Source organism: Bos javanicus, chromosome 15, assembly GCF_032452875.1.
Source record: "Bos javanicus breed banteng chromosome 15, ARS-OSU_banteng_1.0, whole genome shotgun sequence".
In the NCBI taxonomy this organism is placed as follows: Eukaryota; Metazoa; Chordata; class Mammalia; order Artiodactyla; family Bovidae; genus Bos; species Bos javanicus.
The window spans coordinates 78,208,822-78,226,697 of record NC_083882.1 but is presented as its reverse complement, the minus strand read 5'-3'; the positions used below and the strand labels follow the sequence as shown (position 1 = coordinate 78,226,697).

At 38.6% G+C, this 17,876-nt stretch overlaps 1 protein-coding gene across 1 annotated transcript; it reads right to left on the bottom strand.

Annotated features, from left to right (window-relative positions):
• Nucleotides 1–4,241: 4,241 nt before the first annotated feature.
• On the bottom strand, nucleotides 4,242–5,901 carry LOC133261408 (olfactory receptor 4X1). Its single transcript, XM_061439891.1, has one exon. It carries the CDS (start codon nucleotides 5,897–5,899, stop codon nucleotides 4,970–4,972), a length of 930 nt encoding a protein of 309 aa, XP_061295875.1. The 5' UTR covers nucleotides 5,900–5,901; the 3' UTR covers nucleotides 4,242–4,969.
• Between the last annotated feature and the right edge of the window lie 11,975 nt (nucleotides 5,902–17,876).

The window sequence follows — 17,876 nt, the reverse complement described above, 5'->3', positions numbered from 1 at the left end:
ACAATGTGGTTAACTCTGTTGCAACATCTGGCTTTTCAGACTTTTCCTAAAGAAGCCACATCTCAGTTTTATGTCTCTGCTTCCCAGAAATGTGACTAAATGTGGATGTCAACCAAGGCTAAGAAGTGAGAGAACCAGGGAGATGTCTCTGAAGATGGTTTATCAACTGATAAAAGCCCAAACACCTAGAACTCTCAATGTAATTTACAAAGAATATGATAAACCTATGCTAAGTCACTTCAGTCGTGTCCGATTCTGTGCGACCCCATAGATGGCAGCCACCAGGCTCCCCCGTCCCTGGGATTCTCCAGGCAAGAACACTGGAGTGGATTGCCATCTCCTTCTCCAATGCATGAAAGTGAAAAGTGAAAACGAAGTCGCTCAGTCGTATCCGCCTCTTAGCGACCCCATGGATTGCAGCCTACCAGGCTCCTCCATCCATGGGATTTTCCAGGCAAAAGTACTGGAGTGGGGTGCCATTGCCTTCTCTGATGATAAACCTAGACAGTGTATTAAAAAGCAAAGACATCACTTTGCTGACAAAGGTCCATGTAGTCAAAGTTATGGTTTTTCCAGTAGTCAGGTATGGATGCAAAAGTTGGATCACAAAGAAGTCTGAGCACTGAAGAATTGATATCAAACTGTAGTGCTGGAGAAGCCTCTTGAGAGTTCCTTGGACTGCAAGGAGGTCAAACCAGTCAATCTTTAAGGAAATCAACCCATTCATTGGAAGGACTGCTGCTGAAGCAGAAGCTCCAATCCTTTGGCCACTTGATGTGAAGAGCGAACTCATTGGAAAAGACCCTGATGCTGGGAAAGAGTGAAGGCAAAAGGAGAAGGGAGCGACAGAGGTTGAGATGGTTAGACAGCATCACTGACTCGATGGGCATGAATTTTGGCAAACTCCTGGAGATAATGAAGAACAGGGAAGCCTGGCATGCTGTAGTCCATGGGATCACCAAGAGTCAGAATGCAACTTAGCAACTGAACAGCAACAATGTTTCACCCAATTCCCTTGACATTAACCACACACATAAAGTACAATACTTCTAGTTCCATACAAGTCTCACATTTTTTTAAATTTTGAAAAAGACTCTGAATGCTATGAGTCTCATGATACAGTCTGCAATTATAATAGAAAGAGACAATAGTGATATCATCCCAAGAGGGCTGAGCAGGCTGAGTCAACAACTGCATGTTCAGAAGCGTTCACCCTGATTGGACGTGCTACATGTTCCAAGGCATGCCTTCACTTTCATTGAGGAAGGTCTTGCCCTGACTCTCTAGACTTGAACTTTAGATGCTTTCCCTGCTCAGCATGTAGGAAATTTCCTAAAGCCTGCCACTCCATAACCAAGCCACAGAACCTGGCCATAACCAATCAAGAAAGAAGTGTGAACATATTATATTATGGTGACTTTAAACTTTTTTAAGGATTTGAATATTTTTATCAACATGAATCAACAAGATATATGTTTATAAAAATATTTGACTTTTATCAACATAAATCTTACATAAAATGATTTTAAGAGATAATTCACTGCTCTGATTGAAAGTCCTCACATGCCTGTTAGATTGCATCCTATCCTCTCCTGCTCTGCTCCCCAACCAGCCCCGGACGTACCTGAAGAACTCTGGATTCTAAATCATAGTCCACACACAACTGGTAGAGAAAAAACATCAAGGGTTTTGGAAAAGTCTTTGACCTGAAGTTTCCTCAAATGCAAAGTGAGCTTTGTCCCCTGAGATCTAATTTAAGAAATTTATTGGTGGATGCTCAGTTCATAGTGGTCATTTGATTCGTACTTTCTATTGTCTGATCTGTGTGATATTCTCAAGATTTGTGCCATTTTCAGTATTATGTCACTAGAATAAAACTCTCTTCTTGGCCAACACATTGAGTTTTGTTTCCATGTGTTAGGTAACTCTCGCGGCTCAATGCCTAGGTTTTGCCTCCGTAAGAAGAGGAGCTTGAGCTGACAGAAATATCTTATCTTTCTGTTTTCATGCCCTATACTTCCAGATCTGCAGCTCAGGTTTTCTGTGGACCCAGAAACATGCAGGGAGTCATGCAGCAATTTTTTAAAAACATTTATTTTTACCCTGAAGTGTCTGGAAAGAAATACCTTACAGTAAAGAAATTATCAGGTCTCTCAGATCAGAATTCAGAAACTTAGATGTATTTATGTTTTGGTGATCCTTAAAGAGAAGCAGAGGCATGTACAGAGAGAACAAGAGCTTAGAAATCAGGCAAACCTGAGTTTGAACCCAGCTTTGTAGGTTACTAACTCTGTGACCTTAATCAAGACACTGATCTCCCAAAGGTTCAGTGTCTTCACCTGTAAAACAAAAGGATACATATTCATCTCACCAAAGTGTTTTCTTATTAATAATAGGATAAAATGAGATAAAATATATGAAATCACTTGGATAATTGTAAAATACACACACATATACATATTTATTCTTTGTATATAACATTATCTTCAGAAATAATACAAGGTGTAACTATTTGTCTTACCACCACAAGTGATGATGGTGTATTATTTAGATAATTGAGATGAACCAAAATAATACAGATATAACAACCATTGTTCACGTACAACCTGAATCACTATGGAATTCTAGAAACTTAATCAACAAAATATTTACTGAGTTTTACACTATGTCACTTAGAGCAAGATACAAATAAATAGGATTCAGGCCATATTCTCAAAGGAGTTATATTCTAACGGGGGAAATGAACACTGAAAAATAGTTATTAAAGTTCTTAAAAGATTCCAGCTGAGCATTATGGGAGTTCAAAGAAGGAAAAAGGCATATTCAATTTGGATAATTTTGGAAGCTCCCTAAAGGTGGCAGCATTTCTGAGGGGCATTGTAAAGTAGGTAAGGTGCTGAAAGGTAGAGATGGGAAAATATTTTAAAGCAAAGGCACTAGGGATCTTCAGAAGCCAGTGAGCTTTACCAGAATGCAGCTTAAAAAAAAAAAAATAGAACATTAAGAGTAGGCCATACCTTAAGGGTATTACATGTCAAGTAGGAGTTTGTGGTTGATTCAGAGGCAATGGGGAGTCGTGGAAGAGTCTTGAGAGAAACGCTGAAATCAGAGAAGTGCTTCCAGGTGATTTCTGAAAAGAAATCATCTGCTGTGAGTGAGGGTCAGTGCCGGGGTTAGAGTTTGAGGGGTATGTTCTTCTAATGTGGGGAGGTAGTCATAGATATTAGGACTCAAAAAAATATGATTGACAAGCAGTGAGGCCCCAGGGGCAGTTGACTTCATACCGTAGTCAACAGGCAGCTCCAGAGTGAGGCAGCAGGGGTGCTCATGGATGGAGAGCGACAGGGTTGCACAAGAGAGCAGGTTGTTGGGGTGCTTTTTTCAAAGGGCTGAGAAACATGAGAAGCCAAGAGGCTGAAGAGAGAGAAAACTAATGGGTCAAACAATGAAGGCATAAGGAGGGAGAGAAAAGGACAGACAGAGGTGAACAGAAGAGAATTTTAGACATGAGCATGGTAATGGTACATGGGAAATATCTGTGCCTAAGTAGATATCATCACCTAGTGCTTTCAGACCTCTTAAAATCTCCTTGTGGTTCCATTTAGTAGCATGAGCTTATATGAATCTCTGTCGAAAGCTAAACCACCTTCTATTCTGAGGACTAAAACCTCCAGGCTCAACTTGGCCTGCCTAGAACCCACTGGGCAAATCTTTGGTATGTCAGAACAATAAAGTTTCTAAGCACTGGAAGGGCCACTATTTCTCTCCTAAACTTTCACCTCCCTGAAGCAGCTCCTTCTGCTTTTCCACCTACCTCTTCATTATTCCCAGAGCGCCCCTGGTTTTCTAGAGAATTCATTCTCCCCAAATCAGCCAATCTGCCTCAAGAGCACTGTCAAGTGTGGAAGTGCAGCACCAGAAGACCCCTCCTAGACTTCATCCTCGTGACCCCTTCAATCCTGTCCAGTCCCATTAAGATGAAGAAACTGAAAGGTGGGCATATATACAGAGAAAAATTTGGCTCAAAACTATTCATGCACCCCAATGTTCAGAGCATCACTGTTTACAATAGATAAGACATGAAAGTAAGCTAAATGTCTATCAACAGGTGAATGGGTCAGAAAATGTGGTACATATACACATGGAATATTACTCTGTCGTTAAAAAGACTGAAATAATGCCATCTGCCGCAGCATGGATGGACCTGGAGAGTATCATAATCAGTGAAGTAAGTCAGACAGAAAAACACAAATATCATATGATATCACTTGCTGCTGCTGCTAAGTCACATCAGTCGTGTCCGATTATGTGCGACCCCATAGATGGCAGCCCACCAGGCTCCCGTCCCTGGGATTCTCCAGGCAAGAATACTGAAGTGGGTTGCCATTTCCTTCTCCAGTGCATGAAAGTGAAAAGTGAAAGTGAACTCGCTCAGTCATGTCCAACTCTTCGTGACCCCATGGACTGCAGCCTACCAGGTTCCTCCGTCCATAGGATTTCCCAGGCAAGAGTACTGGAGTGGGTTGCCAGTGCCTTCTCTGAATGATATCACTTACATGCAGAATATTTTTTTTTAATGATACAAATAAACTTGATTAAAAGACAGACTCACAGACTTAGAGAATGAATTTATGGTTACCAGTGGGGAAGAGTGGGTTGGGAAGGGATAGACTGGGAGTTTGGGATGGACATATAAACACTGCTATATTTAAAATAGATAACCAACAAGGACCTACTGTACAGCACAGGAATTTAGTTCCATATTCTGTAATAACCTAAATAGGAGAAGAATTTGAAGAATAGGAAAGGAAGGAAGGAAGGAACAAGAAAGGAAGAAATTATATGTTAAAAAAAAACACAAAAAGATGGTGGCTGGGCCAAGACCTCCAGGTCAGTTAAATGTAGACAGTGAAATCTCGGTACCCCAATTTCCTATGCCTTGCTCCCCATTTTTCCCTGATGGAATCATCTATTTCTCTTCCCAACTCCCTTTCCTCCCCATGAGTCTCCTCAGGGCGTTTTGCACTTCAGCATTCCTGAAGGAGTAAATGATGGGGTTTAAGAGAGGTGTGACCACCGTGTAAAACACAGCGACTATTTTGTCTGCAGGGAGGGTGACACAGGGCCTCATGTAGACAAAGGAACAGGGGACGAAGAACAGGGCCACGACTGCAAGGTGGGAGGCGCAGGTGGAGAGGGCCTTGCGCCGGCCTTCTGAGGTCTGGGTCCTCAGGGAGCGCAGGATGACCACGTAGGAAGCAAGCAGCCCCGTGAAGCTGACCACTGAGATGGAGCCACCATTGGTGATGATCAGCACGCTGATGAGGAAGGTGTCTGAGCAGGCCAGCTTCAGCACCGGGTGGACATCACAGAAGTAGTGGTCAAGGACCTTGGGGCCACATAAGGGCAGCTGGAAGATGAGGACGGTTTGCCCAACCGAATGCAGTAAGCCCCCACCCCATGCTGCCCCCACCAGGAGGCCACACGCCCTTCGGTTCATGACGACCGTGTAGTGCAGGGGCTTGCAGATGGCCACGTAGCGGTCGTAGGCCATCAGCGTCAGGAGAAAGATCTCGGTGCCACCAAAGAAATGGAGGAAAAATATCTGTGTGATGCAGCCCTTGAGGGAAATGACTTTCCTCTCCATAAAAGAGTCCAGGATGAGTTTGGGGGCTGTGACAGAACAGTAGCAGATCTCCGCAAAGGACAAGTAGCTGAGGAATAGATACATGGGGGAGGTGAGCCCTTTGCCGGCCATGATGGTCACCACAATGAGGCCATTACCCAGCAGGATGGCCACGTACAAGAGGAGAAACAGCACAGAAATGACCTTCTGGGCACCCTGGTTCTGGGAGAATCCCAAGAAAATGATTTCAGTCACATTGCTTGTAGCAGCCATGTTCTAAAGCTCAGGAGCTGACACCTGAAATCACAGAAAGCAAAGATGTCTCTTCAATAGTTAGAAGCATCCTTTTCAGACCTTGAGGAAAACTGTCCTTATGATCCTTCTTGATCCCCTCTGTCTTGAGCTTCTCCAAAACATGCTCTCCTTGAGACAAATGGACAAGACAATGGTCATAAAATCTTGATATTATTCCCAAAGCAGGAGCTGAGCTTGTAATAATCTTCTTTGAAGTGTTTTCTCTGATTCAGTCACTTCATTAACTAATGAATCTCCACGAGGAAATAAGAGAATATTTCACACAAAACAAATGAAGCTCAGAGAAATTCAGTCCTTAATTCAATGACACACAGCTCATCTTTAAACTGATGTCTGCATCTCTCAAAATGTAGCTGCTGCTACTACATATTCTGCTCCTGAAGTGTGCACCCTATATTTGGATCCATAATAAGCGTTTCAGTCAATCTTGCCATACATGGTAACATGGAAGCAACTTTTGCAGTGGCTACTAGATGTTCTCAACCTCAATTACCCTGCAGTTATTGAATTGCAGGCTGCCTCCCTAAAACGCATAGGAGAGAGGCTGAAAGGGAAGAGACAGTCACCCTGCCTCATCTGCTGTCCTTGGAGGTGTCTATGGAGCAGAGGAAACGTGAGTAAGTCTTTTTTTTTTTTTTTCAAACTTTACATAATTGTATTAGTTTTGCCAAATATCAAAATGAATCTGCCACAGGTATACATGTGTTCCCCATCCTGAACCCTCCTCCCTCCTCCCTCCCCATACCATCCCTCTGGGTCGTCCCAGTGCACTAGCCCCAAGCATCCAGTATCGTGCATCGAACCTATTAGAGAGCTCTGCAAACTGACAAAGGGTGATCAGACACAGAAAATCCTTAATCACATTTCTGAAGCCGTCGTTCCCTCAAGGTAAACAAGCTCAGCCAGCAAACCTAAAGGCATCCTAAAACCATATTCACACACTTCACAGCCAGCCCGCAGTCCAGGTCAGCGTCTGTGTGTTGACCCAGTGACAGAAACACAGGGTTTGGGTCAGGAGATGAGTTTTTAATTCCAGCACAGCTATTTAGTAGCTCTATGATATTAAAAAAGTCTATGATTTTCTTTCATGTCTATAAATTTCATCTGAAAAACAGAAGTAAAAGTACCTTTTCCATGGTGCTGTTTTTCAGGATTGAATGAGCTCACAAGTTTTAAAACAAATAGTAATTGTATAAGAGAATAATTGATAAGAATATCAGATATAATTTTTTCTTTTTTTTAATTTATTTATTTTAATTAGAGGCTAATTACTTTACAATACTAACTCGATGGACATGAGTCTCAGTGAACTCCGGGAGTTGGTGATGGACAGGGAGGCCTGGCGTGCTGCTATTCATGTGGTCGCAAAGAGTCAGACATGACTGAGCGACTGATCTGATCTGATCTGAATGTACTGGTTTTGCCATACATCAACATGAATCCACCATGGGTATACATGCGTTCCTAATCCTGAACCCCCCTCCCACCTCCCTCCGCATACCATCCCTCTGGGTCATCCCAGTGCACCAGCCCCAAGCATCCTGTATCCTGCATCAAACCTGAACTGGCAATTCGACCCAATCAAAAAATGGTCCAAAGAACTAAATAGACATTTCTCCAAAGAAGACATACAGATGGCTAACAAACACATGAAAAGATGCTCAACATCACTCATTGTCAGAGAAATGCAAATCAAAACCACAATGAGGTAATATCTCACGCCAGTCAGAATGGCTGGTATCCAAAAGTCTACAAACAATAAATGCTGGAGAGGGTGTGGAGAAAAGGGAACCCTCTTACACTGTTGGTGGGAATGCAAACTAGTACAGCCACTATGGAGAACAGTGTGGAGATTCCTTAAAAAACTGGAAATAGAACTGCCTTATGACTCAGCAATCCCACTGCTGGGCATACACACCAAGGAAACCAGAATTGAAAGAGACAGGTGTACCCCAATGTTCATCGCAGCACTGTTTATAATAGCCAGGACATGGAAGCAACCTAGATGTCCATCAGCAGATGAATGAATAAGAAAGCTGTGGTACATATACACAATGGAGTATTACTCAGCCATTAAAAAGAATATATTTGAATCAGTTCTAATGAGGTGGATGAAACTGGAGCCTATTATACAGAGTGAAGTAAGCCAGAAAGAAAAATACCAATACAGTATACTAATGCATATATATGGAATTTAGAAAGATGGTAATGATAGCCCTGTATGCGGAACAGCAAAAGAGACACAGATGTATAGAACAGTCTTTTGAACTCTGTTGCGGTGGGGCGGCGGGGGGGTGTTGGGAGAATGCAATTGAAACATGTATAATATCAGATATAATTTTTATTGGAGTTTAATTGCTTTACATTGTTGTGTTAGTTTCTATGAAAGCAAAAATAAAAAAATAGAACCTAATTAAACTTAAAAGCTTTTGTACAGCAAAGTGAAAGTGTTAATCTGTCAATCCTGTCTGACTCTTTGCAACCCTATGGACTATAGCCTGCCAGGCTCCTCTGTCCATGGGATTTCCAAGGCAAGAATACTGGAGTGGGTTGCCATTTCCTTCTCCAGGGGATCTTCCTGGGTCTCCTGCATTGCAGGCAGATTCTTTACCATCTGTGCCACTGGGGAATCCAAGCTTTTCTACAGCAAAGGGAACCATAAACAAAACAAAAACAATCCTTAGAATGGGAGAAAATATTTGCAAATGAAGCAACAGAAGAAGGATTAATCTCCAAAATATACAAACGATTCATGCAGCTCAATAAAAAAAAAAAAAAAAAACTGGCAAAGGACCTGAATAGATATTTCTTTAAAGAAAACATACAGTTGGCCAAGAGTCGCATGAAAAGATGCTCCATATCACTATTAGAGAAATGTGTATCAGAGTATAATTGATTTACGCTTTTACTCTGCCTTATCACTCTATTAGTGCAGAGTCTGATGGGGACTCAATGTTCCCCACTTCAGAAGGCAGGTCTGACACCCATCTTTGTGTGCATAGACTTGCAGCAGCCTCGGGATCTGACTTAAGCATCTTAGAATTAGCTTATGGAATAGTGGGCTATGGAATAACACAGGACTGAATATGCTAAGTGACATGCTAAGTCAGTTCCAGAAAGAAAAACACTGTGTGGGAGCACTTGCATGATGTCTGTAGGGTAGGAAAATTCAGAGAGACAGAAAGTAGAATGGTGGTTTCCAGAGGCTGGGGTGGGGGTACATGGAGTTAGTGCTTGGTGCGTGCATGCACAGAGTATTTGTGACAATGAAAGACGTTCTTGAGATGGATGATGGTGATGGTTGCACAACAGTGTGTATGCTCTTTAATACACTGAACTGTGCATGTCAAGGCTTCCCTGGTGGCTCAGATGGTAAAATGTCTGCCTGCAATGCGGGAGACTCGGGTTCGATCTCTGGGTTGGGAAGATATCCTGGAGAAGGAAATGGCAACCCACTCCAGTACTCTTGCCTGGAAAATTCCATTGACAGAGGAGCCTGGTAGGCTACAGTCCATGGGGTTGCAAAGAGCTTAACGTGACTGAGCGACTTCACTTCACTTGTGCACATAAAAATGGTTAAAGTGGTAAATTTTATGTTATTTGTGATCTACCACAGATAGATAGACAGACAGACAGAGATGAGAGAGAGACAGAGATAGATAAACCCAAGAGACTCACATTTCCCCTCACCCATACCAACCTCCAAGAATAGAGGTTGAAGCTTGGCAACTTTGTCCTTTCCACTGCCTTTCCCTTTTCTCTCTTATATGTACTAGGGCACCTGGTTCATTTCAAAAGTTGCAGAGTAATTGAAAAACCAGCACTAGCTGTAGGAAGTCCACAATATGACATTCTTGATGTGCATTCAATATTAGGCACTCTTCAAGAGTGAGTGAGATAGTGGAAGCATCTACATTTTGGAAAATATAGATCTCTGTTCACACTGAGCTTTGTGGCCTAGAGCAAGGGACTGGACCTCTCTGAGTCTCAGTTTCCTTATATGTAAAATAGGCATCATAAACGGTACTCGTTTGCATGCCCTTCCCTTACCTCCCCATCAGGCTCCTCTGGGTATCCAGCTGACTCTCTTGCTGTGTGCCAGTACTTCATCCTCAGGGTGTTTCTGTGAAGACCAGGAATCACAGGTGGGCATGCTTCACCCTCATGGCAAAAATGGCTGTGTTAGAAATGGATCATTTTTTCACAAATAATTAATTTCACAAATTATTTCTGTGAAATTTAGCTTTGAATGTAAATGCTACCTGTTTCTATAATTGCCATTGTTTGGGGGTGCCAGTGGAAGAGATTCTCTCAGAAGATTTTTAAGGACCACTTTAGTTTTCAAATTAAAAAAAAAATTAGTGGTGCTTTTCTGTCTAACATCATTGAAGGTTAACAGAATAACATGTATATTTGGTGCAATCAAGTGTTCTCTAAAAAGTTAAATTTTAAAGTATTTAGATCAGAAGAAAGAAAAATAAGTTGACATTTATTGAACTTCTGAATAGAAATGGAAAACATTTGAGAAAGAGTTGCATAAAGAGGTCATCAGACTGTATATTATTGATAGTTGCAGTGACATTTCACCTGTGGAGTAATTTTAATTTTAATTCTGACATTTTAACTGGCAGGACCAAAGAAGAGAGTCTGAAAGATAAGATAATGTACTCTTATCAGTCAGGAAGTCTGCACATTTCCAGGGTTTATAGTTAAGAAAACTGAAACAAGGATGAACACAAAAGCTTAAGACAGATTAGACCCCATAAACAACTTCTGCGAAACTTCTTCATTCTCATCTTCATCTATGATTTCTTACCATAATTTTCCTATCATAGAACTCTAGGTCCTGGGACTTCTGGAAAATAAGATTGGTCTGAACAGTCCCTCAGAGCTATCTGAGAAGCTTTATTCCAGGCTTAAGTCCACAATAAGTCCAATAAAATATAAATATAATTTTTTAAAAAATTGGTCCGACTGACTTTTCCAGTACTCATTTTCTCCTACTTTTTCTCCAAAGATATTCTATCACCAGAGGAATCAGATGCCCAGCCTCTCCTCGCTAGTGTCCTTTACTGAGTAAAATAAACTGTTAGATTTGGAAGGAAGCTCGTGGATTCCTCTTCTTACAGAAGACCCAGACTCACACAGCGGGCTGGGGCAGAGCCTGGACTACGAACGCTCTCCACAGCTTCCTGGCCAGTACTTTCTCCCCTACACATCTTATCCACTGACTCCTCCCACTGGTGCCCACAGACAGCAGGCTTCTACACTGAATAGAGAGCATGGAGAGAGAAGAGAGTCGTGTTGATAACAAAAGGCAAAGCAAAGCTAAAGAGTAAGCTCTAAAAAAAACAACAGTAACGATGTGAACAATAATGGGCTCCTACTTCAGTTTTCCATCTTTACACGTTTCTACTGGTACACTTCACATGGGGTAGGGAACTCAGCGGAGTTAACAAATATTGGACGTTTGACCCCTGCACTCTGCATCTGCTGCTACACCTATTTCAAAACTAAGGTATCATTGCAAGTATCCTATAAAAAATATATATATGTATGTATGTATAATGAAGGTATGTAGTATAGAAAGTACGCTTTTTGAAAATAATTCCAAAGTATGCCCCTATAGAGATTAAGTGTATAAGCTTACTTTGAATATTGCTTATTGCCTTGATTCTTAACTTTATCTTCTGAAACTTCCATAGTCAGAAAACTGATTCACTAGCACAAGTCACTCCAGGCAGAGATTTTTGTTTCACATACACAAGGAAATATAAACAGTATGTTAGTTTGCACTGATCTAAGGCTGGAAATCTTGAGCCAAGATTGGTCCTCAGCAATATTTAGGTTTCTGTGTGGTCCTATCCCCAGGTTTGAAAGAAGCTAATACCTTCATTTTCACCAGAGACTTTCAGGCATGAAAATGTTTTAGCCAGCCCCCTTGAATTTTTCAAAAGGATATTCTTACATGACTCAGCAGAGATGAAAACTAGCTTTAACACCCCCGCAGTGACCATTTTACAAGTGGTTCTGATGAGGGTGACTAATATCTGCTCTAAGTCAAATTACAGAGTCACTTTCTCCTCCTGTCATTGAAGTTGGCAGGAGAGACTTTCATAGGATGATATCTAAAGTGTGACCCATCTGCTGAAAGAGTGGACAGATCTAAGAAAGACTGCCCATGGTTGAAATATATGGAAGCTAGAGTAACAAAAATGAATGGTGCAAAGTGTGTGAAGGCCCTGCCTGAGTCAGAATCTGTTCTACCCAAAAAAAGCACCAGTTAATGCTTACCTCCTTCAATGGACTCACAAGGCACCACCCATGCCAATATTTGCCTGTGCCAATTCCAGCACTTAATGACTTTCTCATGAAGAAATTTATAGGGAAATAGAACAAGATCAATCTATCCTAAAACCCAGTAAAATGAAGATTTAGAAAAATATTTGCTGGGCGGTGAAACTATGTATTTAAGTGAATGAGATGGAAAACTGAGACAAGAGAATTGAATTCCCTGAACTTTTCTGGCATCCCCTGTCTGGGGAATTTCTGAGAAGAGCAAAAGTCAACTTCCCAAGTGTTTCCTTTCAGAGGTTAAGGAACTTATCTCTAATTAATCCAATTACAATGTTGGGACTTCTACTTGCCCCTGTATAATTAACAACCTCTTGTCCTGGCCCCTAGAGGTTTCCATCTGCATTTCAAGCAAATGATGGAGGAGAATCCAGTATCACATCATCCTTCTGTCCCACCCCAGACATCCACAAGAGGCTTTTGCCGGCCGATTCTGACCTCAGCCCTCACTAGCTCAGTGAAGTCAGTGAGTTCCAGGGAGATTGTAACCAAGAGGACCAGGATCTCTTCACGCACATAGTCCACATGTGACAGTTGAATCACAGAATGCTAGTCACTGAAGGGCCTTCAGGATCATTTTGCCCAACTCATTCATTTTAAAGATGTTCAAACAGTCAAAGAAGGACAATCACTGTGCCAAGCCACCCTGTGCATTGATAGCATGGTTAAACTCTTTTCCTAACTCCTAGTACAGAGGTCCTACAACGACTCATTGTTAAAGTTCTAAGCATTTTACTGCTGTGAGCACATGGTTCTCATGTGCAAGGGCTTCAGAAAGACTACAGTTCCCTAACTTCTGGGCATAGTCTCTTAAGTAACAGCACAGTACATTTTTGTCTTTCAACTTCTCCAACATCTCACATACAGTCACAGTAACACTCTACTATAGGAACTAGCATTCCCACCTGACAGATGAGGTCGCTGGGGTTCAGAAGGATGACGAGAACGGTTCAGACCTATATAAATAATACATTTCCCCGTTGTGTCAAATGACTCGGTGTAGCATCTCCCATCCACACAGGATGTGTCACCAGCAGCTGCTGCCTCACTATGAAGCAAAGAGGCCAGAAGGAAATAAAGCTTTGCCCCCAGTCTGCAGCCACGCTACTTCTTCGGAGCTTTGTATGTTTGGCCAAATAAATTATGAAAGAGTGGTGTATGCGTGTGGCCTCTTCCTGTAACTCATCTTAAATACTTCAAGAACAGAAACTCTATTTCTAAAGCCCCAGGATTTCTCACTACTTAAAGGAACCTGACTCCTTCAATGCCTATCTCCATAACTTTTTTTTAACTAAATGGCATTGGCTACTGTAATAGGCTCAGGAGTTCTTCACTTCTCACCATTATAACTCTGGAAAAGAAACAAATGTTGTAAAACCACTGTATGTTTAACAGCCTTTTTACATCCAGAACCTGGAAAGGACTTCTAGGAATAACATAGGCTGATGGAATGAAATGAAGTGATATAAACAATGGACCACGGTGTGCATTTCTGTGGCCAAAGATGTGGGATGAGAGAGTTTCCTTTCTGCCTGACCTCACCCCTTTTAGTCAGAGACCCGTGCGTATCCATGCACATGTGCGTGCACACACACACACAGGTGCATGTGAAAGTGTGTGTGTGTGAAAGCCTGGAGTCCTAACCACAGGATTGCCAGGGAGTTTCACAAAAGATGTTCAACCTCGTTCCAAATAAGAGATATGAAAATTAAAATTATTTGACTTCCCATTTTTTCAGTTATTGCATTAGCAAAATCCCAAAATTCAGCAAAACATTTTACAAGAAAGACAAAGTTGTTGGTGAGAGTAGAAATAGGTGAAGGACAGTTTGGCAATATCTAAAGCAGTTTTATTTCTAGAACGACACCGTAGTTTAGTTGTACATGTTTAAATCGAAGTTACTCTCTGCAACACTTCAAAACAATCCAAATATTTATCAGTGGAAGACTGGACAAGTAATGACAGTATACCCGTTCAATGAACATGGAAAACTACAAGAAAGGGGAAGCTTTCCTTGTACTAATATACAAAAATTCCCAAGATATATTTTAAGTAAATAAAGCAAATTTCAGATGATTTACATAGTATGTCTGTGTAAAACACAGAGATAAAAGATATATATATATACCCACTAGATAAACAATTTTCTTATTTTTCTTTTTTTCTTTTGGGGTTTATTTAAGCAAATACTAAAATATATATATATAATATAATATATAATTATAATATGATATAAAATATATTATTAATTATGTTTTATTTGTATTAATAATTATAATGATCATATATATTAATAATTATATAATAATACATTGTTATATATTATATTATATAGTATATATTATAATATGTTATATTATATAGTATATATTATAATGTTATATTATATATATTATATAATGATATATTTATATAGTTTCATATATATTTATATATGTTATATTATGTACTATATAATATATAATATATATAAAATATAATATAATGTATAACATATAATAATTATAATATAAAAATAATTAAAATATAATATAAAATATATTTTATATATAAATATATATTATATATTATAATACATGTATATTTTATATATTTATATATATGGCTTATTTAAGAAATACTAGACTACATATATAATATAATATATAAGATATATTCAGAAATATAATTCATATATAATTATATATAATATATATAATGTATATATATTATATACATATAATTTATATATATATAAATATATTGTATATATAAATATATAAAATATAATTATATATGTTAATTATATATGGTTAATATATTAATATATATAATTAATTTTACATAATATATTGTAATATAAATATATAATATATATATATATAATAATATATGTATATATTATATATTATATGTAATAATATGTAATATAATAATATATGTATATAATAATACTATATATACATACATATACAATATATAAAATATATATCAAAATTGTATATACTATATTATTATATTTATATATAATACAATAATTATATCATATAATTGTATATAATTAAATATTATATATAATATTATATACTAATACAATATAAATATATAATATATTATATATATATACTCTAGTATTTGCTTAAAGAAATGACAAAAGAAAAAAGAAAACTAAGAAAATTATTTATCTAGTGGGGATGTGGGAATGAGGAAAAGAATGGAATGAAACTTTCCACTTGGCTGTCTTTTTATTTTGTCGATGTTTTTTAATGTTAAGAATATATTATCATTCCACAAAATTAAATTAAAATTTTAACTGATTTCTTTAAATATGTAAGTTTAGTTGATCTTGTAAGATAATCTAAACAGACACAATGCAAAAAATCAAAAGAAAAAAATTGATTAATATGACTATGTGGAAATGTAAAGCTTTAAACATTAAAAAATTTGTAAATAAGACTTGAAGCTAAATAATAATTTAAACTATCCTACTCACTTACCAAAAAAACTAAAAGTGCAAGTTGTACAAGCTATTTAATTTTCAAAATATTTTAACTTTAAAATAATTTCTGACTTACAAAAAAGTTGCAATAATAATACAAAGGATTCCTGTATATGCTTGATCCAAATATCCCAAATATTAATATTTTATCACATTTTATCATTCAATCTCTCAATTGATAAATAGATAAGCAGAATTTTTTCTGAAATGTCAGGAAGTTGATGCTATTGTTCATTTCCTTTTACATATCTTAGTGAGCAATTCCTGATCCAAGGACTTTCTAAGACATAAAGACATTACAGTTGTCAACATCAGGAAATTAACTGTGAGATAATTTATTATTAAAAATACCTCACCTACAGCACTTTCATCCACTAATGACCTTCATCTAGTACAGGATCCAGTCACAGGGATCACAGGTTACATTTGGTTATCATCTCTCTGTAATCTAGAAAAATTCTTCAATTCTTTTGTCCTGTATTTTACAAGAACATAGGCTAATAATTTTGCAGGATATTCCTTAGTTGGGGTTTCCGTGATTTTTTGTCATGATTAGACTCAGGTTACATATTGTGGTAGGAATACCACAGTAATGATACTGTGTGCCTCCCCAGTTTCAATACTAATGGTGCTAACTATGAGGAATTGTTTAATGGGGTGTCTTCCAGGTTTCTCCACGGTAGACTTTTGCAACTAACTTTTGCAACTAATAAATATGTTGTGGGGAGATACTTTGAGACTACATGAAATCTTACTTCTCACCAAGAGAATGTTAAGTGATCACGCTCAATTCTGTCACGACTACTTTCACAAGGAAGGTTACTACAGCATTTCTAAACCTCAATTTAACATTATGCCTTAAAGGTTTCAATAACTTTTAAAACAGTAAGTTATTTATAGCAAGTGAAAGTGAAAGTCACTCAATCTTGTCCAACTCTTTGTGACCCCATGGACTATATGGTCCATGGAATTCTCCCGACCAGACTAGCAAAGGAGCTTCTTTAAAAAATATAGTAAAATATTTCTATTCACAGATACTGACCTCAGCATTATTTTTTCCCTCAGTGTTACTTATATGACTAAAAAATTAGAAATGGTCTAAACTTCTAACCAAAGCAATGGCTTAAGTAACAGTATATCCATAAGAGGAAATATTTTACAATAATTATAATGAAGTTGTTTGTCAGGGAACATTTAACAGGAGGATTCCTGCCTGTTTTCTATTTCTCAAGGATTCTCTGTTCCTTATCAGTTCCTATTCCAAGAATGAGTAAAGCTGCATGCAGTTCTCAGGACTGAGATCATGGGATGAGACATGCAGTGACTCTTTTCAGCATCAGTGACCTTGTATGTGTTAGACTATCCATATTGTGGCTATTGATAAAATTTCATCCTGTGTAATAGCTGAGTAATCATCTTACTAAAGATATATAAGCCTGCATTTCTGCTAATAAAGCACCTTTGCTCCATTAGAGCTTGGGTCTTTCTTTCTTTCTTTCTTTCTCTCTCTGTCCCTCCTTGGCTGATTCTCTGGAGCACAGAGACCCATATTGCTCACTCTCCTGCCCGGGCTTCTAAGACTCTCTCGAGAAGGCCCCCTGTGCCTTCACCCCCATCAAGAGGGCGCCCGGTGCCTTCATGAGAGATGCAAATCCTATGTCAAGGACTTTACTGGTTCTCTGCATAAACCAGGAAATATTAGCTTCTTTCTCTCTTTCACTTTCTTATCATCGCCTCCGGACCGCCAGGTCCTGGTCCATTAAAGGACCCCAACAGTTGTTAGCATGGAAACCAGTTAGAATACTCTAGAACTAACAAGTCCTGTGAACTGAACTTTGTCCCATTCTGCTCCTTCAGTTTGGACTAGGCATCATTTTTTTTTTTTTTTTTTGACTACTGAAAAGATGGAGTAGATTTCCTTCCAGTCTTTACATCTACTTAGACATAATCTTTTACATTTTTATTGAATGCAACAATATACATATTTTTATTAAAATGTTTATTGTTAGCATTTCTCTGTTTTTATTTTCCTCTATAATAGGATTTTTAAATGCTGGTCTTAGCATCGTTCTAAGCCTGAGGATCAAGACCAAGGCTCAGCCT

Bases quoted from the DNA above. Each gene is read 5' to 3' on its own strand.
- LOC133261408 (XM_061439891.1), bottom strand. From the start codon at position 5,899: ATGGCTGCTACAAGCAATGTGACTGAAATCATTTTCTTGGGATTCTCC.